This window comes from Carcharhinus amblyrhynchos, chromosome 7 (genome assembly GCF_965287045.1).
Source record: "Carcharhinus amblyrhynchos chromosome 7, sCarAmb.v2.hapA, whole genome shotgun sequence".
Lineage (NCBI taxonomy): Eukaryota > Metazoa > Chordata > Chondrichthyes > Carcharhiniformes > Carcharhinidae > Carcharhinus > Carcharhinus amblyrhynchos.
Genome location: NC_137330.1, coordinates 95,950,090 through 95,974,322, shown reverse-complemented (window position 1 = coordinate 95,974,322; position 24,233 = coordinate 95,950,090). Strand labels below are relative to the sequence as shown.

The following is a 24,233-nucleotide window of genomic DNA, read 5'->3' as shown; positions in this document are numbered from 1 at the left end:
GACTCTTCCCGCTCAGAAAGGACAGTAGGACGAGGGGGCACAGCCTCAGGATAAAGGGGGGGCGGTTTAGAACGGAGTTGAGGAAGAACTTCTTCACTCAAAGGGTGGTGAATCTCTGGAATTCTCTGCCCGTTGAAGTGGTGGAGGCTACCTCGCTAAATATTTTTAAGACGCGAGTTGATGGGTTTTTGATAAGCGTGGGGATTAAGGGTTATGGAGAGAGGGCGGGAATGTGGAACTGAGCCACGACAGATCAGCCATGATCTTATTGAATGGCGGGGCAGGCTCGAAGGGCTAGATGGCCTACTCCTGCTCCTATTTCTTATGTTTCTTATGTTTCAGAGGGTTGCGAGTGTTTAGAATGCACTACCTGAAATGGTAGGAGGGGCAGAAACCCTCAACTCATTTGAAAGATGGCTGTAAAAACACCTAAAGTCTCATAACCTCCAGGGGGATGTGGGCCAAAATGGGATTAGGCTTGTTGGAGGCAGAAGGTGGGGAGCACATTTTTTGGCTAGTATGGACACAATGGGCAGAGTGGGCTCCATCTGGCACAGTACTTTTTTATACATTTTCTAAATATCTGAAATAGCAGAACATGCAGGAATGTTCTCCTTATAAAACTTTCTCCTAATAAAAGCCAGCATGGGCATGATTAACCCAACAGTCTACTTCTGTGTTGTAACAATGCTATGATTCTACGTAGCAGCATGGTGGCACAGTGGTTAGCACTGCTGCTTCACAGTGCCAGGGACCCTGGTTTCATGGGTGACGGTGTTGAGTTTGCACATTCTCCCTGTGTCTGCATGGGTTTCCTCCGGGTGCTCTGGCTTCTTCCCTTGGTCCAACGGTGCAAGTTAGGTAGATTGGCCGTGCTAAATTGCTCCTTAGTGTCCAAAAGTGAGTCAGTTCGGAGGATTAGTGAGGTTATGGGGATGAGATGGGCCTAAGTAAGATGACCTGTCAGGGAGTCTGTGCAGACTCCATGAGCCGAATCACCTCCCTCTGCTCGGTAGGGATGCTATGGATTCTACATAGTCCTATCACATTGCTATCTTCATTAAATATAGTGGCTTGGAGATTCTGCTTGAGTGTGATGGCATTTTTCCAGCACAACTTGATACACAAGATTATGGAAATTTAGGCAGATTTGCATTTAGCATATTTTAAGATTCTGTGATCTTTTGCATTAGTTTTAAAGCCACTGTGCTAGAAGCAGATCCCACTCATAGTCTGACAAAGGGTCATCTAGACTTGAAACACTGGTTCTATTCTCTTCCCACAGATGCTGTCAGACCTGCTGAGAGTTTCCACATTTTCTGTTTTTGTCCCGCTCATACAATCGACTTTGCCCTCAGAATTAATCAGCATCGAGAGTTTGAATTGTACTTGTTTGCAGACCTTCAGAAAGGCTCTAAAAATGTTTTTCTTTTGGGTGCAAGGACAGTTAAGATAGATTTAAATATTAAATCTGCTTTAATTTACCAAAAATCTGAGTAACGTACTCCAATACAACTAGAAAATCGTCTTATATTTCTTTTTTAAGAAGTAAATTTCAGTAATATAAATTGCTACTCGGGGGTGGTTAATTGACATTGTGATTAAGAATGCTTACTTTCTGTGATAAACTTATACATTTCTATTTTAGTCAAATGTCACCATAAGTTTTCACGACTCAATATCGGATGGATTTTATTTTAAAGAGGTTATTTTAAGACACTGCCCAATTGCATTGGTTCACAGCAGATTCTCTGCAGCGATATGCAAATGCTGTCTGAAGGCCTCAGAGGGGGCCAGAGTGGGGTTATATTTGAGGTAAGAGGAACACGTTTCAGAACAGATGCAATTTGTGCCAAAATTGTCAATTGCACCTGGGACGAAATTTTATTCCCTCAGACTGGGAAGGGTGAAGAGGAATACTTAATTGTTGATACAATGTCATCACCCACAAAAATAATGGAGTGATCTGGATTACTTTTTTTGAAGGGTGATCCAAATGTACGTCAACCAAATGTAGACCGGGGGCAAGGTGTGAGGACTTGCAATTGATTATGAATTTGCGATTCCTTTCTCAAAGCTGAGTTCAGATTCAGATCAGTTGAATGACATGGAAGTGTACCTGGCGGCATGGTGGTACAGTGGTTAGCACTGCTGCCTCACAGTGCCAGGGGGGACCGAGGTTCAATTCCCAGCTTGGGTCACTGTCTGTGTGGAGTTTGCACATTCTCCCCATGTCTGTGAGGGTTTCCTCCCACAGTCCAAAGATATGCGAGTTAGGTTGATTGGTCATGCTAAATTAACCCTTAGTGCCAGGGGGATTAGCAGGGTAAATATGTCGGGTTACGGGGTTAGGGCCTAGGTGGGGTTGTTATTGGTGCAGGCCTGATGGGCCAAATGACCTCCTTCTGCACTGTAGGGATTCTATGAATTTTAATATAAATTCTAGGCTATTGCTCGATCCAGTACAATGTGAGGAAATGCTGTACCGTCAGAGGTACTGTCTATCCAAACACATGTTAAATCAAGTTCTCATCTAATCTCTTGGGTGAACATAAAATGTGAAACAGAACATTGGAGTGCTCCCTGGTTCCATGGCCAGTATTGATCCTTCCATCAGCACTTAAAACCAGATTATCTGGTCAATCTGTTTTGTTGCTGTTTGTGGGACCTTCTTAAAAAATTCTTTCATGCGATGTGGACGACGTTGGCTAGGCCAGCATTTTATTGTCCATCCCTAATTGCCCTTGTAAAAGTGGTGATGAGCCACCGTCTTGAACTGCTGCAGTCTATGTGGTAAACTACACGCACAGTGCTGTTGGGAGAGAGAGTTCCAGGATTTTGATACATCAACAGTAAAGGAATGGTGACATATTTCCAAGTCAAGCTGATTTGTTGTTTGGAAGGGAATTTACAGTTGCTGCTGTTCCCATGCAACTGCTGCCCTTTGGTCTTTTTAGATGTTGGTGCTGTTGAAGGAGCCTTGGTCAGTTGTTGCAGTGAATCTTACAGGTGGTAGACACTGCTGCTATTGTGCATTGGTGATAGAGGGAGTGAGTGAATTCTGAAACTGGCGGATGGGGTGCCAATCTAGTGGGCTGCTTTGTACTGGAAGGTGTGGAGCTTCTTGAGTGTTGTTGGAAACTGTTGCTGAGTAAGTGCCGCTTGATAGAACTGTTTACAGCCCCTTCCATCACTTTAACAATGATTGAGAATAGACTGATGTGGCAGTAATTAGCCAGATTGGGTTGTCCTGCTCTTTGTGGACAAGGCATACTTTGGCAATTTTCCACATTGCCAGGTAAATGCCAGTGTTTTTTGCTCTACACAGATTGGTCGTTGCATTTCCTGCAGTACAAGACGTGCTGGATGTTGAAAAGCAATTCATTGGCTGTAAAGTGCTATTCAAACATCTTGATGTCATGAAGGTTGCTGCTAAAATGCAAGTTTGTCTTTTAGAGCAGCTAGAATTAGAACTAAGCTCACTTCAGGAGCAATTGGCATTCAATTGCCAGTCTTACTCAGAAATCCACAATGTTACTGATGTTGCAGTGCCGGTGTTCATCTGAGTTTGATGCAGTGCTTGAAATGGAGTGTATTGAATCCCCAGCACTACTTATTTATTGATTAGTTTATTTATTATTGTCACAAGTAGACTTCCATTAACACTGCAGTGAAGTTACTGTGAAAATCCCCTAGTCGCCACACTCCGGCACTTGTTTGTGAGGAAGAATTTTAGCATGGCTAATGCAATTAACCTGCACGATCTTTGGACTAAGGCAGGAAACCAGAGCACCTGGAGGAAACCCAAGCAGACATGGGGAGAATGTGCAAATCTGACACACAGACAGTGACCTAAGCTGGGAATTGAACCTGGGTCACTGGCACTGTGAGGCAGCATTGCTAACCACTGTGCCACCATGCTGCCCACGCATCGTCTCGCCCCCATCCCTCACCTTGACAAGATTGTGTTTATTGAAGAAAACAAACATTTTAATTGTTTGACCAGATTAGCATATGCTGCTCATCTGGGAGGTGGTTAAAGGTTTAAGCTTTTTCTGGAAAAGATGTTTTGTGTTTCTGTCAGTACTGCATTTTTCCTGTAGTCTCTGGTACTAGTCAGACTGGGTATTTAACCCTATTCTTTTGAAGTAATCTATCAAGAACTAAAAACCATAGAGCTCAAAAAATACACATTAAGTCAAGCACTGGTGTAACAGTGATCTGATTTGATTTGATTTATTATTGTCACTTGTATTGGGATACAGTAAAAAGTATTCACTGGAATTTTACTGCTCAGCCGCCATGGGAATTGGAGTGGGCAAAGGGCGGACAATGGGAAGGTCCGCTGATATTGGGCAGGATTTTACGGTTTCAGGATGGGCGAGGCCATAAAATCCTGTACACTGTTTCCTGCATGTCATATAGACGAAACATACCATTCATAGAGTACGTAGCGGAGATGGAAAGGAGAGGGTGCAGAATATAGTGTTGCAGTTACCAATAGGATGCAGAGAAAGATCAGTTTAATATAAGGCTATCTGATTGCACCAGGAAAGAAGCTGTTCTTGAGTCGGTTGGTTCGTGATCTCAGACTTTTGTATCTTTTTCGTGATGGAAGAAGGTGGAAGAGAGAATGTCCTGGTGTCCTTGATTATATTGGTTGCTTTGCCGAGGCAGCAGGAAATACAGACAGAGTCAATGGATGGGAGGCTGGATTGCATGATGGACAGGGTATGTCCACGACCCTTTGTAGTTTCTTGCGGTCTTGGACAGAGCAGGAGCCATAACCAGCTGTGATAGATCCGGAAAGGATGTTTTCTTTAACAGATTAAGACAAAATAAACACAAATAATGCGCACACCGCAGATATGGGATGTCCAAGAAAAACACATAAACCACCAGGAGCTGTACGAATGTTAATTATTAACTACTCATGCTGCTCCAAAAAACTCAAACACAGGCTGTTGTGCCAAGTTTCTTTTCCTTTGGCTTTTTGTCTAGTTCAGTTTAACAAACCCATTGATGCAATTGTGCAATTGCTTTTGTAATGTATTTATTTTATAGCAGAGTGTCAGGAATGATGTTTTGGGAATGACTACATGTAAACAAATGCTTGGATTTAGCGCAAAGTGGCAATCATTGTCGGATTGCTGCTTCACTCAAACTTTTCGATTCCCTGACAGAACGCCGCATTTTTGGCTATGTGTTCCCAGCCCGGGATCTTCAGAAATGTAGAGAATAGATACAATCCCATGGAGAACTTCATCACAGTGCTGTAGTATTGGGGAGGTGAGGCAAACTGTGCCCACCTTTTTATCAGCACTAGTTGCAGTAACATAAGTTGAAATGTCCTGTGTGAATGCTAGTGACTGGGTGAGTAGGTGAATGAGTGAATGGGCAAAGTGGTAGTGTGGGTTTGTGCAGCAGCTAAGTGGGACAGGATTGCAGGAGAGTGAGATAGCTGTTGGATGAAGTGGCAGATGGGTAGAGCGGTAGTTGGGTTGGATAGCAGGTAGGTGAGGTGGTAGGTGGATAGAGTGGTATGTGTGTAAGGTGGTAGATGTATAGTGTGACAAGAGGACAAGGGTCAGGTTGGGGGTTAGTTGGTGATGGGATTAAGTGAAGTCTGGCTGAGGGTTGAGGAGGTAGTTGGGGGTCAGGGTTTGGCATGGTCGGGAGGAGTTTTTAAGTCGGATGGGATTGACGGGGTTTGGTCACGGGGTCAGGGGTTAATCAGGTGGGGTCAGAGTTAGGGAGTTGGGTGAGTTGTCAGGGGACTGTGGAGGTAGTCGGCGGGGGGGGGGGCAGCGGCAGGGGAAAGAGTCAGTGGGTCAATGTGAATCACTGGGGACAATGGTGGGCGAGGTGGGGGAGGGGTGGTGTCGAGTTCTGTAAGAGTTAGACTAAGATTTCTTTGTCTGACATTTCCAGGGTAACTATGCAGACGAAATCTCAAAATACCATCCAAAGTCTCTGATTTTAGCTTAGATTTGGGGACTTCTACAGAGAGTCCTGAGGAGCAGGGGAATTGCCCGCTAGAAATTCAGACTTTAAGGACAGAGGTCAGTGCGATAGGACTTCCACAGGCTCCTGACGTGCATCAGGAGAGTTACATCTGGTTGCCAATGATCTGGAGACCATAGCATCAGGACCAAAATATCTCAGTCTGTATGTCGCCTCTCATCTGGCACAGAGAGCATATTTCAGTGTTAGTTATGAGAGCTTTATTTCTTACGTGTGCTAAGGGTTTGGACTTCCGCTTTCCGTGTTTTTGGCATCAGCATAAGTTACAGAAGAATGTGATCCATTGTGACCTAATAAAGAAAGACTTGTATTTCTATAGCGCCTTTCATAACCTCAGAATATTAGAGACAATGAAGAATCATTAAAATGCTGGCACTGTTGTAATATAAGAAACAGAATAGATCACTTGACCACTCAAAAAAAATATAGATATAGCAGAAGCTTGACCAACATACCCACGGGCCAGATGTGGCCCACAAAGTCCCTCTACACAGTTCCCGAAGCCTGTCTTCAAAATCCCAATGCAACAGGAAAGTTTGAATGGGAGATTCTGCATGGTGCTGCCTCTCCATTCACAGGCCATTTATGTCCTTAGTTTGCTGCTGATAGACTCACCAGTGAACCCTGGTGTCAAGTGTGGAGCATCAGGCAGCGGAAAAGGAGCCCAGTAGCACCTGAGCAGGTGAGTGACTGCAGACTGTCTGAGAGAGTGTGTGAGGCGGCGAAAGAGTGTGTGCCCTGGGTGGAGAGACTATGAAGAGAGAGAGAGAGAGAGTGTGTGTGTGTGTGTGTGTGTGTTGGGGAGAGAGAGAGAGACGATATAGAGGGTAAATATCATCAGGTTCACCCAGTTGGCCTATATATGTTTGGCGGATACCTTGCTTCCATGTGTAAATGGGACTCTCATCCATCTTCCTCAGATTCTTGTGTTGGGGCCAGATCTGTCACGATGCCACTGGTCTTAATTTGCTGTAGAATTCTGATGTACCAGATTTCAACTTCACAAGTCGTAGGCAGAAGAAGGATTGGAATGAGGCACTCACTGAGTGTTAAAATGGGTGGTGTGGGCTTGTAGGGCTGAAGGGCCTGTTTCCTGTGCTGTGTTGTTCTTTAGATGAGATTGAAGTTCTGACTGGGGGAAGGAAGATGGAATCTTTCTGCTGTCTGGTTGCTGATTGGGTGTGTAAAGGCTATAAAAAGGTGCCTCCCAATTGAATCCAGAGGTCAGCTCTGACTCAAAACATTGGCTCAATTCTCCCTCCATAGATGCTGTCAGACCTGCTGAGATTTTCCAGCGTTATCTGTTTATGTTTCAGATTCCAGCATTCACAGTATTTTGTCTTTACCAGAGGTCATCTGTTGGGGCTTAATTGAGGCCTAAAATGAAAAAGGCATATGACAATCGATTACTTTGCTCCTTGACTGGAAAAAAGTTAAATTTATTGGAGTACTGTCTTTGGCCCAGATGCCCCTCTCAGAAGGGCCTCTGAATTTCCAAGGATTTGTGTGCATTTCTGTGGCACATCCATATATTCAAGGAATTTGTCCCCAATAGTTCAATGACTCTGCCCCAGATAAAGACTTACGACGGGGTGATCTGCATGGCAAACAATTTTTGATTTTGTTTCATTTATTATTTTCACATGGATTAGTATACAGCGAAAAATATTGTTGCTGCGCACTATGTGGACAAAACATACCAGTCATGAAGAAGGAATCGAGAGAGTGTAGAATGTAATGTTACAGTCATGGCTAGGGTGTAGAGAAAGATCAACTTAATGCAAGGTCGGTCCAGTCAAAAGTCTGACAGCACTAGGGAAGAAACTGTTCTTGAGTTGGTTGGTATGGGACCTCAGACTTTTTAATTTTTTTCCTGAAGGAAGAAGGTGGAAGAGAGAATGTCCAGGGTGCGTGGGGTCCTTAATTATGCTGGCTGCTTTGCCGAGGCAGCGGGAAGTATAGACAGAGTCAATGAATGGGAGGCTGGTTTGTGTGATGGATTGGGCTACGTTCATGACTTTTTTTAGTTTCTTGCAGTCTTGGGCAGAGCAGGAGCCATACCAAACTGTGATACAACCAGAAAGCATGCTTTCTATGGTGCATCTGTAAAAGTTGGTGTGAATTGTAGCTGACATGCCAAATTTCCTTAGTATTCTGAGAAAATGGAGGTATTGGTGGCTTTCTCAGAATGTAGTGTTACAGTCATAGCTAGGGTGTAGAGAAGGATCAGCTTAGTGTGAGGTAGGTCCGTTCAAAAGTCTGATGGCACCAGGGAAGAAGCTGTTCTTGAGTCGGTTGGTACATGACCTCAGACTTTTGTATCTTTTTTTAGACAGAACTAGGTGAAAGAAAGTATGTCCGGGACGCGTGGGTCCTTAATTATGCTGGCTGCTTTGCCAAGGCTGCGGGAAGTGTAGACAGTTTCAGTGGGTGGGAGGCTGGTTTGAGTGATGGACTGGACTTCATTCAAGACACTTTGTAATTTCTTGCTGTGTTGGGCAGAGCAGGAACAATACCAAGCTGTGATGCAACCAGAAAGAGTGCATCTGTAAAAGTTGGTGATGATCAATTAATGGAAGTTCTCCTCTTTAGTCAGGTTCATGACAATCCTAGCTGAATGCCAAAATATTATTTGAAGTTCCACGGTGTATTTTGAGTAAACTCATTTCAAATAGATTCAATCTTTGCCTATCCCCCAGCTCCTTAACCAGTAATGCAGAGAATCTCAGATATTCCGACACTATTGCCAAAAAAACATTCTCCAGATTGCATCTGCTTCACTGGTGTTACTTCACTGTATATATGACAGAAACACCACTGATTAGTGTAAACAGTATTTCTGCCACTTCTTCGCCGAGCTAACATCAATGGCACAAGAGCGGCTTTGAGTAATTTTCTCTTATTTCTGTGCTTAATGTGGCTCAGTTGGTAGGAATCTTGCAATAGAGTTGGAAGGTTCTGGTTTAAGTCCCGCTCCAGACTTGAGCATGAAAATTAGGGCAGACAGTCCAGTGGATGTGGTCTTTCTGGATTTTCAGAAGGCGTTTGACAAGGTACCTCACAAGAGGTTATTGCAGAAGGTCAGGGGACATGGAGTTGGGGGTAGGGTGTTAGCGTGGATAGAGGATTGGTTGTCAAATAGGAGACAGAGAGTGGGGGTCAATGGGTGCTATTCGGATTGGCGGTTGGTGACTAGTGGGGTGCCCCAGGGGTTGGTGCTGGGGCCTCAGCTATTTACCATTTATATAGATGATCTGGAGGAGGGAACCGAGTGTAGGGTGTCGAAATTTGCTGATGACGCCAAGATTGGGGGAAAGGCAAATTGTGCGGAGGGTGTGGAGAGTCTGCAGAAGGATCTAGATAGGCTGGGCGAATGGGCCAGGAAATGGCAAATGGAATTTAATGTTGGCAAGTGTGAGGTGGTCCACTTTGGTAGGAAGAATGGTAGGAAGGACTATTACTTACGTGGCGAAAAACTGCAGCAGGCGACGGTGCAGAGGGACCTCGGGGTCCTTGTGCATGAGTCGCAAAAACCCAGCTTGCAGGTGCAGCAGGTGGTCAGGAAGGCAAATGGGATACTGGCCTTCATAGCGAGAGGGATTGAATATAAAAGTAGGGAGGTCTTGCTGCAGCTGTATAGGGCATTGGTGAGGCCGCAGCTGGAGTACTGTGTGCAGTTTTGGGCGTCGCACCTGCGCAAGGATATTTTGGCCTTGGAGGGAGTGCAGAGGAGGTTTACTAGGCTGATACCGGAGTTGAGGGGGTTGAGCTAAGAGGAGAGGCTGAATAAACTAGGCTTGTACTCGTTAGAGTTTAGAAGAATGAGGGGAGATCTCATTGAGACATATAAGATGATGAATGGGATGGATAGGATAGAGGTGGAGAGACTCTTCCCGCTCAAAAAAGACAGTAGGACTAGGGGGCACAGCCTCAAGATAAAGGGGAGGCGGTTTAGAACGGAGTTGAGGAGGAACTTCTTCACTCAAAGGGTGGTGAATCTCTGGAATTCTCTGCCCGTTGAAGTGGTGGAGGCTGCCTCGCTAAATATTTTTAAGACGCGGGTTGATGGGTTTTTGATAAGAGAGGGGATTAAGGGTTATGGAGAGAGGGCGGGAAAGTGGAACTGAGCCACGACAGATCGGCCATGATCTTGTTGAATGGCGGGGCAGGCTCGAAGGGCTAGATGGCCTACTCCTGCTCCTATTTCTTATGTTCTTATGTTATGTTCAATACTGAGGGAGAATTGAACTTGCGAAGGTGCTGTATTATGGTTGGGATTAAACCAAGACCCTGCTGTAGCCCTTTCAGGTGGGTGTAGAGGAAGAAGAGCAGGATACTGATCACAGTGTCCTGGCCAATTTTTATCCCTCATTCAAAATTATAAAGAAATAGGCTATCTGCTCATGATCACATTGCTGTTTGTGGGAATTTGCTGAGGGCAATTTGGCTGCTACATTTCTTATGCTACAACAATGACAATACTTCAAAATTGCTTCATGGGCTACAAAATGTCTGGTGGTTATGGAAGACATAATATAGATCCGCACCTGTCTTGGGATGGCACTGTGGCACGGTGGTTAGCATTGCTGCCTCACAGCACCAAGGACCTGGATTTGATTCCCAGCTTGGGTGACTGTCTGTTGGAGTCTGCACGTTCTCCTCGCGTCACTGTGGGATTCCTCCGGGTGCTCCGGTTTCCTCCCACAGTCTGAAAGACATGCTGGTTAGGTGCTTTGACCATGCTGAATTCTCCCTCAGTGTACCCGAACAGGTGCCAGAGTATGGGATTTTCACAGTAAGTTCATTGCAGTGTTAATGTGAGCCTACTTGTGACACTAGTAAATAAACTTTCAGACTTCTTATGTTTCCCACACTTCAGTATGATTTGCTGTTTAGCTGCAAATCAGAATATAAAATGAAAGCATTATGAAAATAAAAATAGATTATATATAATCCTTTAACCCTGCTTCACCTGATGCTTATACTCTCTACATACAAGGGAAGATTGACCAGTATATATAATATTGTTTTCAGGAAGATATTTCTGATCACATTTTTTGACTGAGTAATGGGATAATGGAAGTGCAGAATGCTGTCAGCCGTAAAGGAATGAGAATATTTACTTTGGCACCTTTCAAATTACTAGTTACTGGTGAGACAAATTTGCTGGACCATTGATCCTTGGACTAGTTAAATCTATGCAGTTTACTTTGGGACTTTGTAACTGTGACCAGTGCAGAGATCCATATTAAGATGACTAAAATCTCTCTGCTATTCATAGCTCACATGAGTATGTTGAATCATGATAAACGTACATCTAGTTTAACAGGAAAGGTTACTCAAGTACACTCTTGTGCAGGTCGGAAATAAAACGATAAGCGATTGGTAAATCTTTGTATCCTAGTTTATTTAATCATTCATCGCACTTACAAACAACGTGTCAACGCGAATTAATATTTTACATAACAGAGTCAATGATGTTTTATAATGGATAAGAGCAGCACATGGACAAATGTTGGATTCTTTGGGCTTGCACAGGACATTGTACTTTAATACTGTGTGTGAATTATGTACTTTAAACAATGGGAGTGAACCATGAGTCAGTTTGACCAGTTAGAATTCTACTCAGGCGCATGAGACTTTTCAAGGACTTGCTAATTGAGGCTGGCTAAGTGAACTCTTTCAGAAAAGAGTTGGCTAAGTATCTGGCCAACAGTGGGATTGGAAGTTAATGCATGGAAGCATAGCTCTGGATGGTAAAATGCTCACAAATTTCAATGTTTCCCGCCTGGTGGCAGGGATGGCATGGGGCAGAAATTTGGTGGAATGGCTGCGCATTTCATCATAGAACCCCTAACATGCAGAAGAACAAAGAACAAAGAACAAAAACAGCCCGGGAAACAGGCCCTTCGGCCCAACGAGCCCGCGCCGCCATCTCAACACCACTAGTCCCCCCCTCCATCCATGACCCTTATCTAATGTTTTATGGCCATCCACATTGAGGGAAACTAATTTAGGGATAATTTATTACTGCCAATCAGCCGAATAGCACATCTTTGGGGTGTGGGAGGAAACCGGAGCACCCGGAGAAAACCCACACAAGCACGGGGGGAGAATGCGCAAACTCCCACAAACACTGGCCCAAATCCATGTGTCTGCACAGCAATCAGTGATAGTCACTGAGCTGTCATCTTGCCCAGTATCTGGTCCAGTTTAGGCACACACTAACGACATGAAGCACTAGGCCAATCTCGAACAACCAAGAGCAGCCCAAGTACGACCCATCGCGTGTATGCCCCTCATTGGACACAAGCCGGACCGACTTAAAACCTGTGAATGAAAAAGAGAAAAAAAAACATTTTTATTGTACCATATCCATTTACCTTACCAGGGACGCCCCAATGCTAATGACCCTTATTTAAAACAATCTCCTATATCCACCCATCTCCAACCCACTCATGTGCCTGTCTAAGTTACTCTTAAGCAACTCTAGCATGTTTGCCATCACCACCTTACTTGGCAGAGCATTTCATATCCCCACTACCCTCTGTGTGAAAAACCTCCGTCTGATATCTGTGTTATACCTCTCCCCCCTCACCTTAAGCCCATAGCCCCTTGTCCTGTGTGTCTCTATCATAGGAAATAGCTTACCTCTGTTTACTCTATCTATACCCTTCATAATCTTATATATCTCTATTAGATCCCCCCTCAGTCGTTGTCTTTCAAAGGAAAAAAGCCCCAGTTTATTCAATCTTTCCTCATACCCCAGTCCTTCCATACCAGGCAACATCCTGGTAAACCTCCTCTGCACTCTCTCCAGAGTCTCCACGTCCTTCCGGTAGTAAGGCGACCAGAACTGGACACAGCACTCTAAATGCGGCCTAACCAATGTTCTGTACAACTGCAACATTAGACTCTAGCTCTTATATTCTATACCCCTTCCTATGAAGGCTAACATACCATAGGCTTTCTTCACCACACTCTCCACTTGCACTGCCACCTTCAAAGACTTGTGCACTTGCACCCCCAGGTCTCGCTGCGATTCTATACTCCTTATGGGCTTACCCTTTACCATATAACTCCCCACTACATTATTCCGGCCAAAATACAAGAAGACCATTTGGCTCATTGAGTCAGGACCGACTCGCTGACAAAGTATCTTACCTGCCCTATCCCCGTAACCTCACACATTTACCATGGCTATTCCCTCTAACCTACACATATTCAGATGTTAGGGGCAATTTAGCATGGCCAATCCACACAACCTGCACACCTTTGGACTGTGAGAGGAAACCAGAACACCCGGAGGAAACCCACGCAGACACGGGGAGAATGTCCAAACTCCCACACAGACAGTCACCCAAGGCCGGAATTGAACCTGAGTCTCTGGCACTGTGAGGCAGCAATGCTAGCCACGGTGCCACTGCGCCACCCCAGGAAAATAGATGATGAATGAATAATGCCCGGAGAATAATTAAATTGTGGAACTGACTACCACACAGAATAGTTGAGGCGACTAGCATTAATGCTTTGAAAGGGAAACTTTAAAGGGATTGAGGAATAATAGAAGGCTATACAGATACAGATTAAATGGGGTGGGAGGAGGCTGATATCGTGGGCCGAAGGGCCTGTTCTGCGCTGTAATGTTCTATGTTCTGCGCTGTAATGATAGACCAGTTAGGCCTATTTATGTGCTTTGAATTTTGTGTAATTCTGTGATTTTGCTCATCAGCCTAATAGCTTCAGGGAGGAATCAGGTTGAGCTTTCCCGCAGGACGTTTGAAGTGGGATGGAACACATGACAGGGTAATTGGACATGGTGTATGGAAGGAGCAAGGTTGATGAGTAGGTTGGCCTTGTTCCACCTTGTGTTCTTTGTGAGACTGAAGTAAGGTGAAAGTGGCAAGGAAATGGTCAGCTACAGTCAACTACTCAGGGTTTTAACAGGCTACTGAAAACCAGTGCTAGAATGATTTAACAGAATATTCATGGAGGTCTTTATATGTATACACCAAATCTAATAGATTTATATTTTGACTGCTTTCAGGGATGCTGAGTACAAGGGATTGCAACTGTCACTAGATCAAGTGACAGCAACAAAACCATCCTTTTCATACGCAAACTCAACGCCAACCATCACGGACTCCAGGAAGACGAGCAAGTCCCGTCTTAGCCGAACAAAATCCAAACAAAGGGCATCACCTTACCCTCAGGTGAGCTCTCTCCAATTGCCATCATTTTTGAGTTGCTGACAAAATACTGTGGGAAAGTGCTGTAGCACATTACCGCTGTCAGATACTTCAAGATGGGACTCTGGGAGCCATAGTTCTGCGAATGTTTGCATAGTAAATTCCTAATTTTGAGTACAAAGCAGTTTTAACTCTACAGGCGTGATTCTCCCAAAAAAACACTAAGTGTCCAAGGGTGGGAATACGGGAGATTTTCCCGCCCAATTTTTTGGTGAGCTTAGCGAGATGAATTTATGGTTCTCTGTACAGCACAGAGGCCATCAGGGAATTTACACCAGTAAGGGTGGGAGTGGAGTCTAATCCTATCTGAGGGGCCAGCATCAGTGTGCAGAGGGGGCTAGTGCACATGCGCCAATCTCCCAGTACACTGTATTTACTGGGAGATCAGTTGGCAAGTGCTCCCTCCTCCACCTGTGACATCGCCAGCTTCCCAATCACCAGCCCCACCATCCCGGACACCCGTTGCGAATCCCGTTCTTTTGCTCCCGCTGGAATTTCCCAGCCCACTGCATTATTTGAGCAGTGCAGCAAGCCGGGAAAATCACGCCCTACATGTTAATTTAATCCCCTCCTAATGTGGGGCTCAGTGATGCCATCAAAGCTTCGAACATGTGATAATAACTTGCTGTTTTGAGTCAATGTGGTTAACATCAAAATATATTGGGGTTGACAGTCAATGAGGATGAGGCTCACATCCTTAGTGATGTTGCAGGATGTGCCTGTCCAGAACTTCCACTGCCAACACTGCAGAGCGAGGAAGAAATGTGCCTGTCACATCTGATGCACTCACCCACTGAAAAGACAGCAAGTTGCAGCATGGCTTTCCAGTTCTGGGATGGGGTATCCACATCTCCACTCCCCCCAGAAAGACTCCCCCAAAGAAAGGTGCCCCTAGCGCCTACCTTTGTCTGAGGCTTTCTAGTTTTAAAAAAATGATCATCAGTTCTGCATTTTTCTACAGATTATAGTTGTTCCAGCCAGTGATTACATCAATGCATCAAATATTCATAATGACTGTCTTCAGCTTTGAGAGAACTCATGTGACAGATTATGGGTCAACATTGTTAAAGCATAATATTATCATATAAAAGCTAATGTAGTCCCCAAAGCACTGCAGTATACTGGGTGCAGACATCTTCCATAATTAGCCACAGAAGCTTACTCAGCACACAAAGTGCACAGTGCTTCTTTGTATGGGTCCCATGTGCTCCTGGCACTTGGAGTCTCTGCTCAGACAGAGCTTATAGATCATTTAACATTCCCATTTAAATGTAAATGAGTGATAAGCCTCATGATACACGAACAGTGATGGAACAACATTCCAGACATTGGGGCCTGTTTGCATTGGACACTATGATGGAGGCTTTCTAGGAAACTCATCTGCTGTCTTTCTGTTAGTCCTCTTGGCCATGAAAGATCACCTATTCTCTTGTCTCACGGACTCCAATAATGGGGTATTTTTATTGTAGCGTCAAATGTGTGACTCATCAAAACTGTGCATCTTTTCTGACCGTCAGCAACCTGTTAAGAGTTGATAGCTACCTACATGACCCCCATACTCTTCCAGGACATGAAAAGTTTTGTGCTAAGAATATCTGTAAATTAGCTGACCTCATGCAATAGGAATCGGTCGGCTCGGAGTTCCACTGGTAAGGCTGGTAAATGATGTGTGGCAGTCCCGGCCACCGCATTGTTGGGGTCCATGGTGTAACAGTGTCATGCATAGCTTTAAGTCCTCTGCTCTACTGTGGCAGGAACACTGAAGTTGGCAAGTGTGTTGAGTTCAATGCAAGTTATGCACTAATTAGGCAGCGAAATACTCAAATCAATTTTCATCAAGGTCTGCAAATATTTGAATGGCTCACGAGCATTCGAGCTGAAGAATTTTTGTCTGTGCTCAGTAGTTGAAAAATTGTCTCATCTTAAAGTGTGACAGCCATAGCATATTTCCAAAGCAACAACAAGAAATGGAGTGGTTCCATTTTGTGGAGTTATGGCAAAAAACGTGCGAACCTCATTAAAAAAGAAACGTAAAACTCAAGTTTCAAATGCCTACAGTTGAAATGGACCACCTGCAAATTAGAGAAGAGCAGGATATTCCAGACATTAATACATTTCCCCTGCAGTAAAAACCCCAGTGACCAGTGTTCCTCATGTTTAAATAGATGTGTACAGTGCCTTGTCTTGCCTCCCTGGAAAGTGATATGAGTGAATGTTATGTCTCTGTACTATTCACTTTTACTTCTGAAAATGTATCAGCATCAAATTATTGGGTTAGTGTTTCTGTAAGCAGTTATGATGCTGATGTTGTTTTGCAGAATTTCAGAAGTATGCCCCCCTCAGATGCCCGAGTATACTACATACCATAAGATATAGGAGCAGAATTGGCTCATCAAGTCTGCTCCCCCATTCAATCATGGCTGATATGTTTCTCAAACCCATTCTCCTGCTTTTTCCCCTTTGATCCCCTTCCCTTTACTGGGGACCTGGGTTCGAATCCTGCCACAGCAGATGGTGGAATTTGAATTCAATAAAAAATACCTTGAATTAAGAATCTACTGATGAACATGAAACCATTGCATCCCCCTCAGAGGTTTGTATCATCTAAAAACTTTGATGCGTTATTCATAGCCTTCTTGGCTAAGTCATTCATATAAATTGTAAATAGCTGAGACCCCAGCATTGATCTTGTGGCACTCTGTTTGCCACAGTCTGCCAACTTAAAAAGACTTGTTTTTCCCTACCTTTTGCTCCCTGCCCAACCAATGTCCTTCCATTCCAATAATTTGAACAAAGGGAACAAAGAACAAAGAAAATTACAGCACAGGAAGAGGCCTTTTGGCCCCCAAGCCTACACTGACCATCTGAACTAAAATTCTGACCCTTCTGGGGGCCATATCTGTCTATTCCCATCCTATTCATGTATTTGTCAATATGCCCCTTAAAAGTCACTATCGTATCTGCTTCTACTACTTCCCCCGGCAGCAAGTTGGAGGCACCCACCACCCACAGTGTAAAGACTTGCCTCATACATCTCCTCTAAACATTGTCCCTCACACCTTAAACCTGTGCCCTCTAGTAAAAAGCTTCTGACTATCCACTCTGTCCATGCCCCTCATCATCTTGTATTCTTCCATTAGATCACCCCTCAATCTTCATCATTCCAGTGAGAACAAACCAAGCTTCTCCAACCTCTCCTCATAGCTAATGTCCTCCATACCAGGCAACATCCTGGTAAATCTTTTCTGTACCCTCTCCAAAGCCTCCACATCCTTCTGGTAGTGTGGCGACCAGAATTGAACGTTTTGCTTTAACCTTTTGGAAATCCAAGAATACTACATTTACTGGTTCCCTGGTGTATGGTTAAGATTCCTGTAATAATAAATTTCCCTGATCATTGAAGGCAGGCTAACTGGCCAATAGTGTCTCCTCTCTCCTTCCTTGAAGTTGGTTGCTCACTCAAGCTGAATGAATGGGAAAATGCATCGCAGATACAATATAATGTGGCTTAATTTGAGGTCATCCTCTTTGGTAGTCGCAAAAACAGGAAGGCAGATTATTATCTGAATGGCATAAATTGAGAGAGAGGAATGTGATGAAGGTAAGCATGCAAGTGCAACAGGAAGGCAAATGGCTTATTGGCCTTCATTGTAAGAGGATTTGAGTACAGGAGTAGGGATACCTTGCAACAATTATACAGGGCTTTGGTAAGGCCACACCTGGAATATCATGCGCAGTTTTGGCTTCCTTATCTGAGGAAGGATGTTCTTTCTATAAAGGGAGTGCAGTGAAGGTTTACCAAACTAATTCCTAGAATGGTGGATGCATGAGAAGAGATTGAGTTGGTTGGGATTATATTTACTGGAATTCAGAAGAATGGAGGGGGATCTCATAGAAACGTATCAAGTTCTAACATGACTATGCAGGGTAGATACAGGAAGGATGTTTCGGATGGTGAAGGAGTGCAAAACCAGGGGTTATAGTCTAAGAATATGGGGCAAACCTTTTAGGACTGAGATGAGAGGAATTGAAGAGTGGTAAGTATGTAGAATTCATATCACAGACAGCAGTTGAGGGCAAAACATTGTATGTCTTCAATGAGAGTTAGATATAGCTCTTGGGATGAAAGGGATCAAAGGATGGGGGTGGGGGAGGTGTGAAGGCAGTATCCGCCATGATCATAATGAATGGCAGAGCAGGCTTGAATGGCTGATTGGCCTCCTCCTGTTCCTATTTTCTATGTTTCTATAACAGACTTACAATTGCCAACTTGTAATTTGCTGAGACCATTCTAGAAGCTAGGAAATTTTGCAAAATCATAATCTGTGCATCCACTATTTCTGCAGCTGCCTCTTTTAGAACCCTACGATGTAGTCTTTTTAGATAATGTTTTTCCAATACTCTTTGTCTCTGCTGATATTAATTCCATTGCATTTTTGAGAGGTAGTGACAGGGTAAATGTGGAGAAGATGTTTCCTCGTGTTGGAGGACCTGGAACCATGAGTCACTGTTTAAAAATAAGATGCCACCAATTTAAGACAGACATGAGATAAATATTTTTTCTTTCAGAGGGTCGAGAGCCTCTGGAATTCTTTTCCTTAAAAGACTGTGGAAGCAGAGTCTTTGAATAGTTTTAAGCAGAGCGAGATAGAGTTTTGAGTAACCAGGAGGTGAAAGGCTATCAGAGGAGGCAGGGGTATGTGGTTGGAGTTACAGTTAGGTCAGCCATGATTTTATCAAATGGCAAAGCAGGCTCGAGGGACCAACTGGCCTACAAATATTCTTAATTTGTATGTTAATATTAGCTGTTTGGTTACCCTCTATTTCTGGTGTATGATTTGTGTCTTCTACCATGAAGATTAAATCATAGAATCCCATAGAATCATAGAATAGAATTGTAGAATCCCTACACTGCAGAATGAGGCCATTTGGCCCATCGAGTCTGCACCAATTTACCCAACAAAGCATCTTACCCAGGTCCATCCTGTCCCACATTATTCCTTCAACCCCATGCACTTACCTGCTAACCCACTTGGCCAAGACACAGCTTTGGACACTAAGGGGAAATTTACCCCTAAGGGGTAAATTGGACACTAAGGGGCTGATCCACCCAACCTGATTTTGATTTGATTTGATTTATTATTGTCACTTGTATTAACATACAGTGAAAAGTATTGTTTTTTGCGCGCTATACAGATAAAGCATATCGTTCATAAAGAAGGAAACAAGACAGTGTGGAATATAGTGTTACAGTCATAGCTAGGATGTAGAGAAACATCAACTTAATGTGAGGTAGGTCCATTCAAAAGTCTGATGGCAGCAGGGAAGAAGCTGTTCTTGAGTCAGATGGGACATGACTTCAGAGTTTTGTATCTTTTCTCCAACGGAAGAAGGTGGAATAGAGAATGTCCAGGGCACATGGGGTCTTTAATTATGCTGGCTGCTTTGCTGAGGCAGCGGGAAGTGTAGACAGAGTCAGTGGATGGGAGGCTGGTTGCCTGAGATATTGAACTATATTCACGATCTTTTGTAGTTTCTTGCAGTCTTGGGCAGAACAGGAGCCGTATCAAGCTGTGATAGAACCAGATTGAATGCTTTCTAAATGTTCATCTGTAGTATATTTTTGGAGTGTGCGAGGAAAGCAGAGCACCCAGAGGCAACCTATGCAGACATGGGGAGAATGTACAAACTCCACACAGTCACACAAGCTGGAATGAAACCTGGGTCCCTGGTACTGTGAGGCAGCAATGTTAACCACAGTGCCACTATGCCACCTTCAGATACAAGGAGTCAAAATTTTGTTCTCAAGTTGGGAAAGTTCCCTACTCTGTGAGCCCAATTCAAGAAAAAATGTCCGAGACAGCTAAATTTTCATTTCAGGAGTGCAGCTGCAATCTGGAGTTGGGCCTGCCACTCCCAGAAAGAGCTTTATAGGCAATTAAAGGGACAGCCAAGTGACAAGGCAGGCTGTTTAAAAGGCCTAATTTCATCTAGTTATAAAGATAGCAGTAAAATCAGTAACAGCCTGTACCTCTTACCTCACCTACCCCATCATGCCAATGTACTTCCCATGTCATCTCTATTCCATCTCATGCCATTTCATGCCCCCGTCCAACTCCATGGCCCCCATACCCTCCATGTTATATTTGTACCAACATATAAAAGAACCCCATATTCTTATAGCACTTTATAGCCTCTCTGCAAAATTACTGCTAACTCATGTTAATCCATGATCCCGTCACTTAACTTCATAACCGTTATTAGCCCCAATAACAATGTAGTGTCAACTCATACCTCCCCATGATCCCAACTCATCCTCATAGCCCATGATAGCTCTTGCATCAACTTGGTACCAATTAATGCCAACCCATGTCCCCCCAGCAAACTTTTATCTTACACCTTCCATGACAACTCACCCGGTATCAACCATGGGCAGACCTGGTGAGGTTAAATAAATTAAAATTCTAAGTACCTATTTCAGATCACTATATCAAAAAAAAACACTCATTGATAAAATTCCATTCAATATATTTGAATCTTTTCAAGTACTTAATTCCCCTGTAAAACAAACATTTGTATTTGTATCCATAAATCAAACAGAGCTAATCCCTTTATAACCTTTTTGAGCTTTAACTTAAACAGCAAATTTACAGGTTCCCCACTGTGATAATGATAGGTGGAAGCAGTCAAGCAGCAATAATCTTAAACTGGAAACCCTCAGGCCTATGTCAAAGAACAATACAATACAGCACAGGAAACAAGCCCTTCGGCCCTCCAAGCCTGTGCCACTAATGTCAGCAAACTTCTAGTGAAATTGCAAGGACTGATTATATTCAACTGTAGGCTGCCTTTTTTGTTTAAAGGATAGGTGTTTTGAATGACATGACAGTTTGACAATTGCAAAGACTCATCCACTTTTTGTGCCCATTTATGTCCACTCTTTACATTCCCAAAGAAGTACCTGACTTCTCAAAGAGCATCTGACCTTTCCCAAAGGGATATCCTACCTTTTGAAAACCTTACCTCTTCAAGTAACTATGGCAGATTTGGACCTTTCCATCAAATATCTAATGCCCACGAGTTGTGTTTGGGAAATCTGAGTAACCAAAATTGCTTCTGCTTGAAGGAAGCTGCACTTTCAAATGTGAAGCTGTCTCCATGCACTGCGTGAGGGTAAAATATAACCTCTCCCTCTTTTCTATCATTCCTCCAATCTATCAAATCATTGTAGATACCTTGATTTTGGTTGGGAACTTCCAAATTCTAGATTCTGGAGCTGTTTTGGCTAAGGCACAGAGCCTTTCCAACTGGATAAAAATTTGGATTAAAGTATTTGCTCCATATCCCTGCCATTGCCTCATCCCCATGATGATTTTCTCTTGTCTTTGCATCTAAGAGTTGAATGTTACTTGAGCTACTCTCCTCCTATTTGTAAACTTGGAAAAGCTTTTATAATCTTGATATGTTTCTGGCTAGTTTACTCTCACATTCTATCTTTTTCCACAATGTATGTTACAGGAAACTTTCACAAAAACATACTATAAGCTCACCTTCATCTTTGTTGATTCATAGAAACATAAAAGTCTTCCTTTTTTTTATTCATCTATGGCTAGACCAGCATTTATTGCCCATTCAAAATTGCAGTTGCACTGATTAGATTGCAAGGCTATTTCAGAGGGGCAGTTAGGAGTCTGATTATCTCACTGTAGGAAGGATGTGATAGCACTAGAGAGGATACGGAGGAAGTTCTCCAGATGTTGCCTGAGATGGAATATTTAAGCGATAAGGAGAGCCGATATAGGATTGGATTGTTTTTTTTTAATGAGCACAGAAAGCTGAGGGGGACATGATTGAAGTGCATGTGATTATGAAGGGTATGGACAGTGCAAATTGGAAGCAGCGGCTCCCCTTGGTTAGGGGGTCAATCATGAGGGGGCATAGTTTTAGGATAAGGGACAGAAGATTCAGAGGGGATTTGAGCAAAAACATTTTTTACAAGAGGGTGCTGGGAATTTGGAATGTACTGCCTGGGAAAGTAGTGGAAACCAGAAACCTTCCGACCTTTAACAAGTATTTGGATGGGCATAACATTGAAAGATTTTGGCCAACTGCAGGAAAATGGGATTAGCACATCTTTAGTTGTAATTATTGTTGGTGCAGACTTGATGGGCCAAAGAACCTTTTAAGCTCTGTACGACTCTATGACATTGCTATAGATCTGGAGTCACGTGTAGGCCAGACCAAGTAAGGATGGAAGATCCCTTCCTTAAAGGACATTAGTGAATCAGATGGACTTTTGCAAAAATTGACAATGGTTTCATGGTCTGATTCTTATTGAATTCAATATTTATTGAACCCAGGCCCCCAAAGCATTAAACTGGGTCGCTGGCTTACTAATCTAGGGACAATACCATAATGCCACCACTTTTTCTCCCCCTCTCCCATTTACATTGCATTTGTTATAAGCTCCAATTATTCCTTGTTTAATGTTCTCTCCAACCACATAACCACAGTTAGGGAACCTGTATACGCTTCGCACCAGCATTCTGACCTTTCCCATTCCTAACCTACACTCATACTGATTTTACTAGACACATGCATGTTCCTAACTTGTAACTGGCCAAAATGGAGAAGGTCCGTTTGGGAAAGCAGTGAACACATCAGAGACTTTGTTACGAACATGCAGAGGTGAAGCACTGGTGTTGGAGGGAGAGCACAAACCTCCAAATAACCCATCTGCCGAACCATTCAAGTGATACTCACCTCGCATGTGACAGTGTCTGCAGGGTGCACATTGGACTTACCAGCCATCTCAGAACTCATTGAACCAGAGTGGAAGTAAGTCATCCTCAATCCCAACGGACTGCCTAAAAATGACAATTCCTGATCTTCTAAGCCAGAATCTTTTCTCACTAATGCCTTGATGTCACCCTTAACTAGCAGGCTGACCCCTTTTGTTTTCCATTTTGTTTTTTGTTACAAAGTGTCATGTACTTGAAAACATCTATTTCTCAAACTTGATCACCTGCAAACAAATTTTTATAATGATGATTCAATCTAAATTTCGTTTCTCTATTTGTGGTACTGGTTCATCTATATTTTGCAAGTGCTTTGCGATTTCAGATAAAGAATGTTTACTTATATTTTTTACAGCTCATATTTATATGGATCCTATTCACTGGTACATTATTACTGTTAAACTCTGTCCCTCCTGTTCCCTCTGCTCGCCTTCACCAAAGTAGACAAAGTCTGCAGATTGCACATTGGACTTATCAACGTGTTTCACGGAGGCAGCCCAACATTGGCTGGCGGCGGGATCTTATGGCCCTCATTATTTGCACACCCCACTGTTGGGCAATCCATGGCAGGGGTTGCTGTTGGAGGGTCTGGAAGATCCTGCCACTGGGAACGGCTGGAAAATTCCAGCCACTGCTCTGTTGTGTCAAGCTTTCTGTTTAGACTCCTAAATCTTCCTTCCTCTGAACCCTCTAGTACTCTCTTACTTTAAAATCATATCTATCGTCCAAGTTATATATCATTCACCAGGGCACTGATCCCAGCTTGGTTTTACTGGAGCCCATCCCAACTGAATAGCTTCCTTTTTCCCGAGTATTTATTCCAGCGCCCCATGAAACCGAACCCTTTCTTCCCAAACCACTCTTTGAGTCATGCATTTATTTCTCAAATCTTCTCGTTCTTGTAACAATTGGGAGAACCGTCTTACCTGGGCCACCTGTGCCCAATGGAGAGACTTACTGAAGGTAAAGATCACCCTTCCATGAAGATTCATGTCTTTCCTTGAAACCTGAAGCCCCCTCTTCGGGAGGTAGGCCTCTCAGTCAATGAGAGATACCAGCTTTTAGATATTAGGAAAGAGTAGGGAACAGTCTAATTAAGGTTGATTGCATGCAGTTCTGGTCGCCACACTACCAGAAGTACATGGAAGCTTTGGAGAGAGTG

General features: G+C 43.6%; 1 protein-coding gene across 1 annotated transcript in view; it reads left to right on the top strand.

The window, feature by feature from the left end:
• sim1a (SIM bHLH transcription factor 1a) overlaps positions 1–24,233 on the top strand; it is an 83,600-nt gene that overhangs the window by 36,726 nt on the left and 22,641 nt on the right. The window contains exon 9 of the mRNA XM_080192819.1: positions 14,072–14,237. Within this exon, the coding sequence (XP_080048945.1) occupies positions 14,072–14,237 (166 nt within the window). The remainder of the gene's footprint in view (positions 1–14,071; positions 14,238–24,233) is intronic.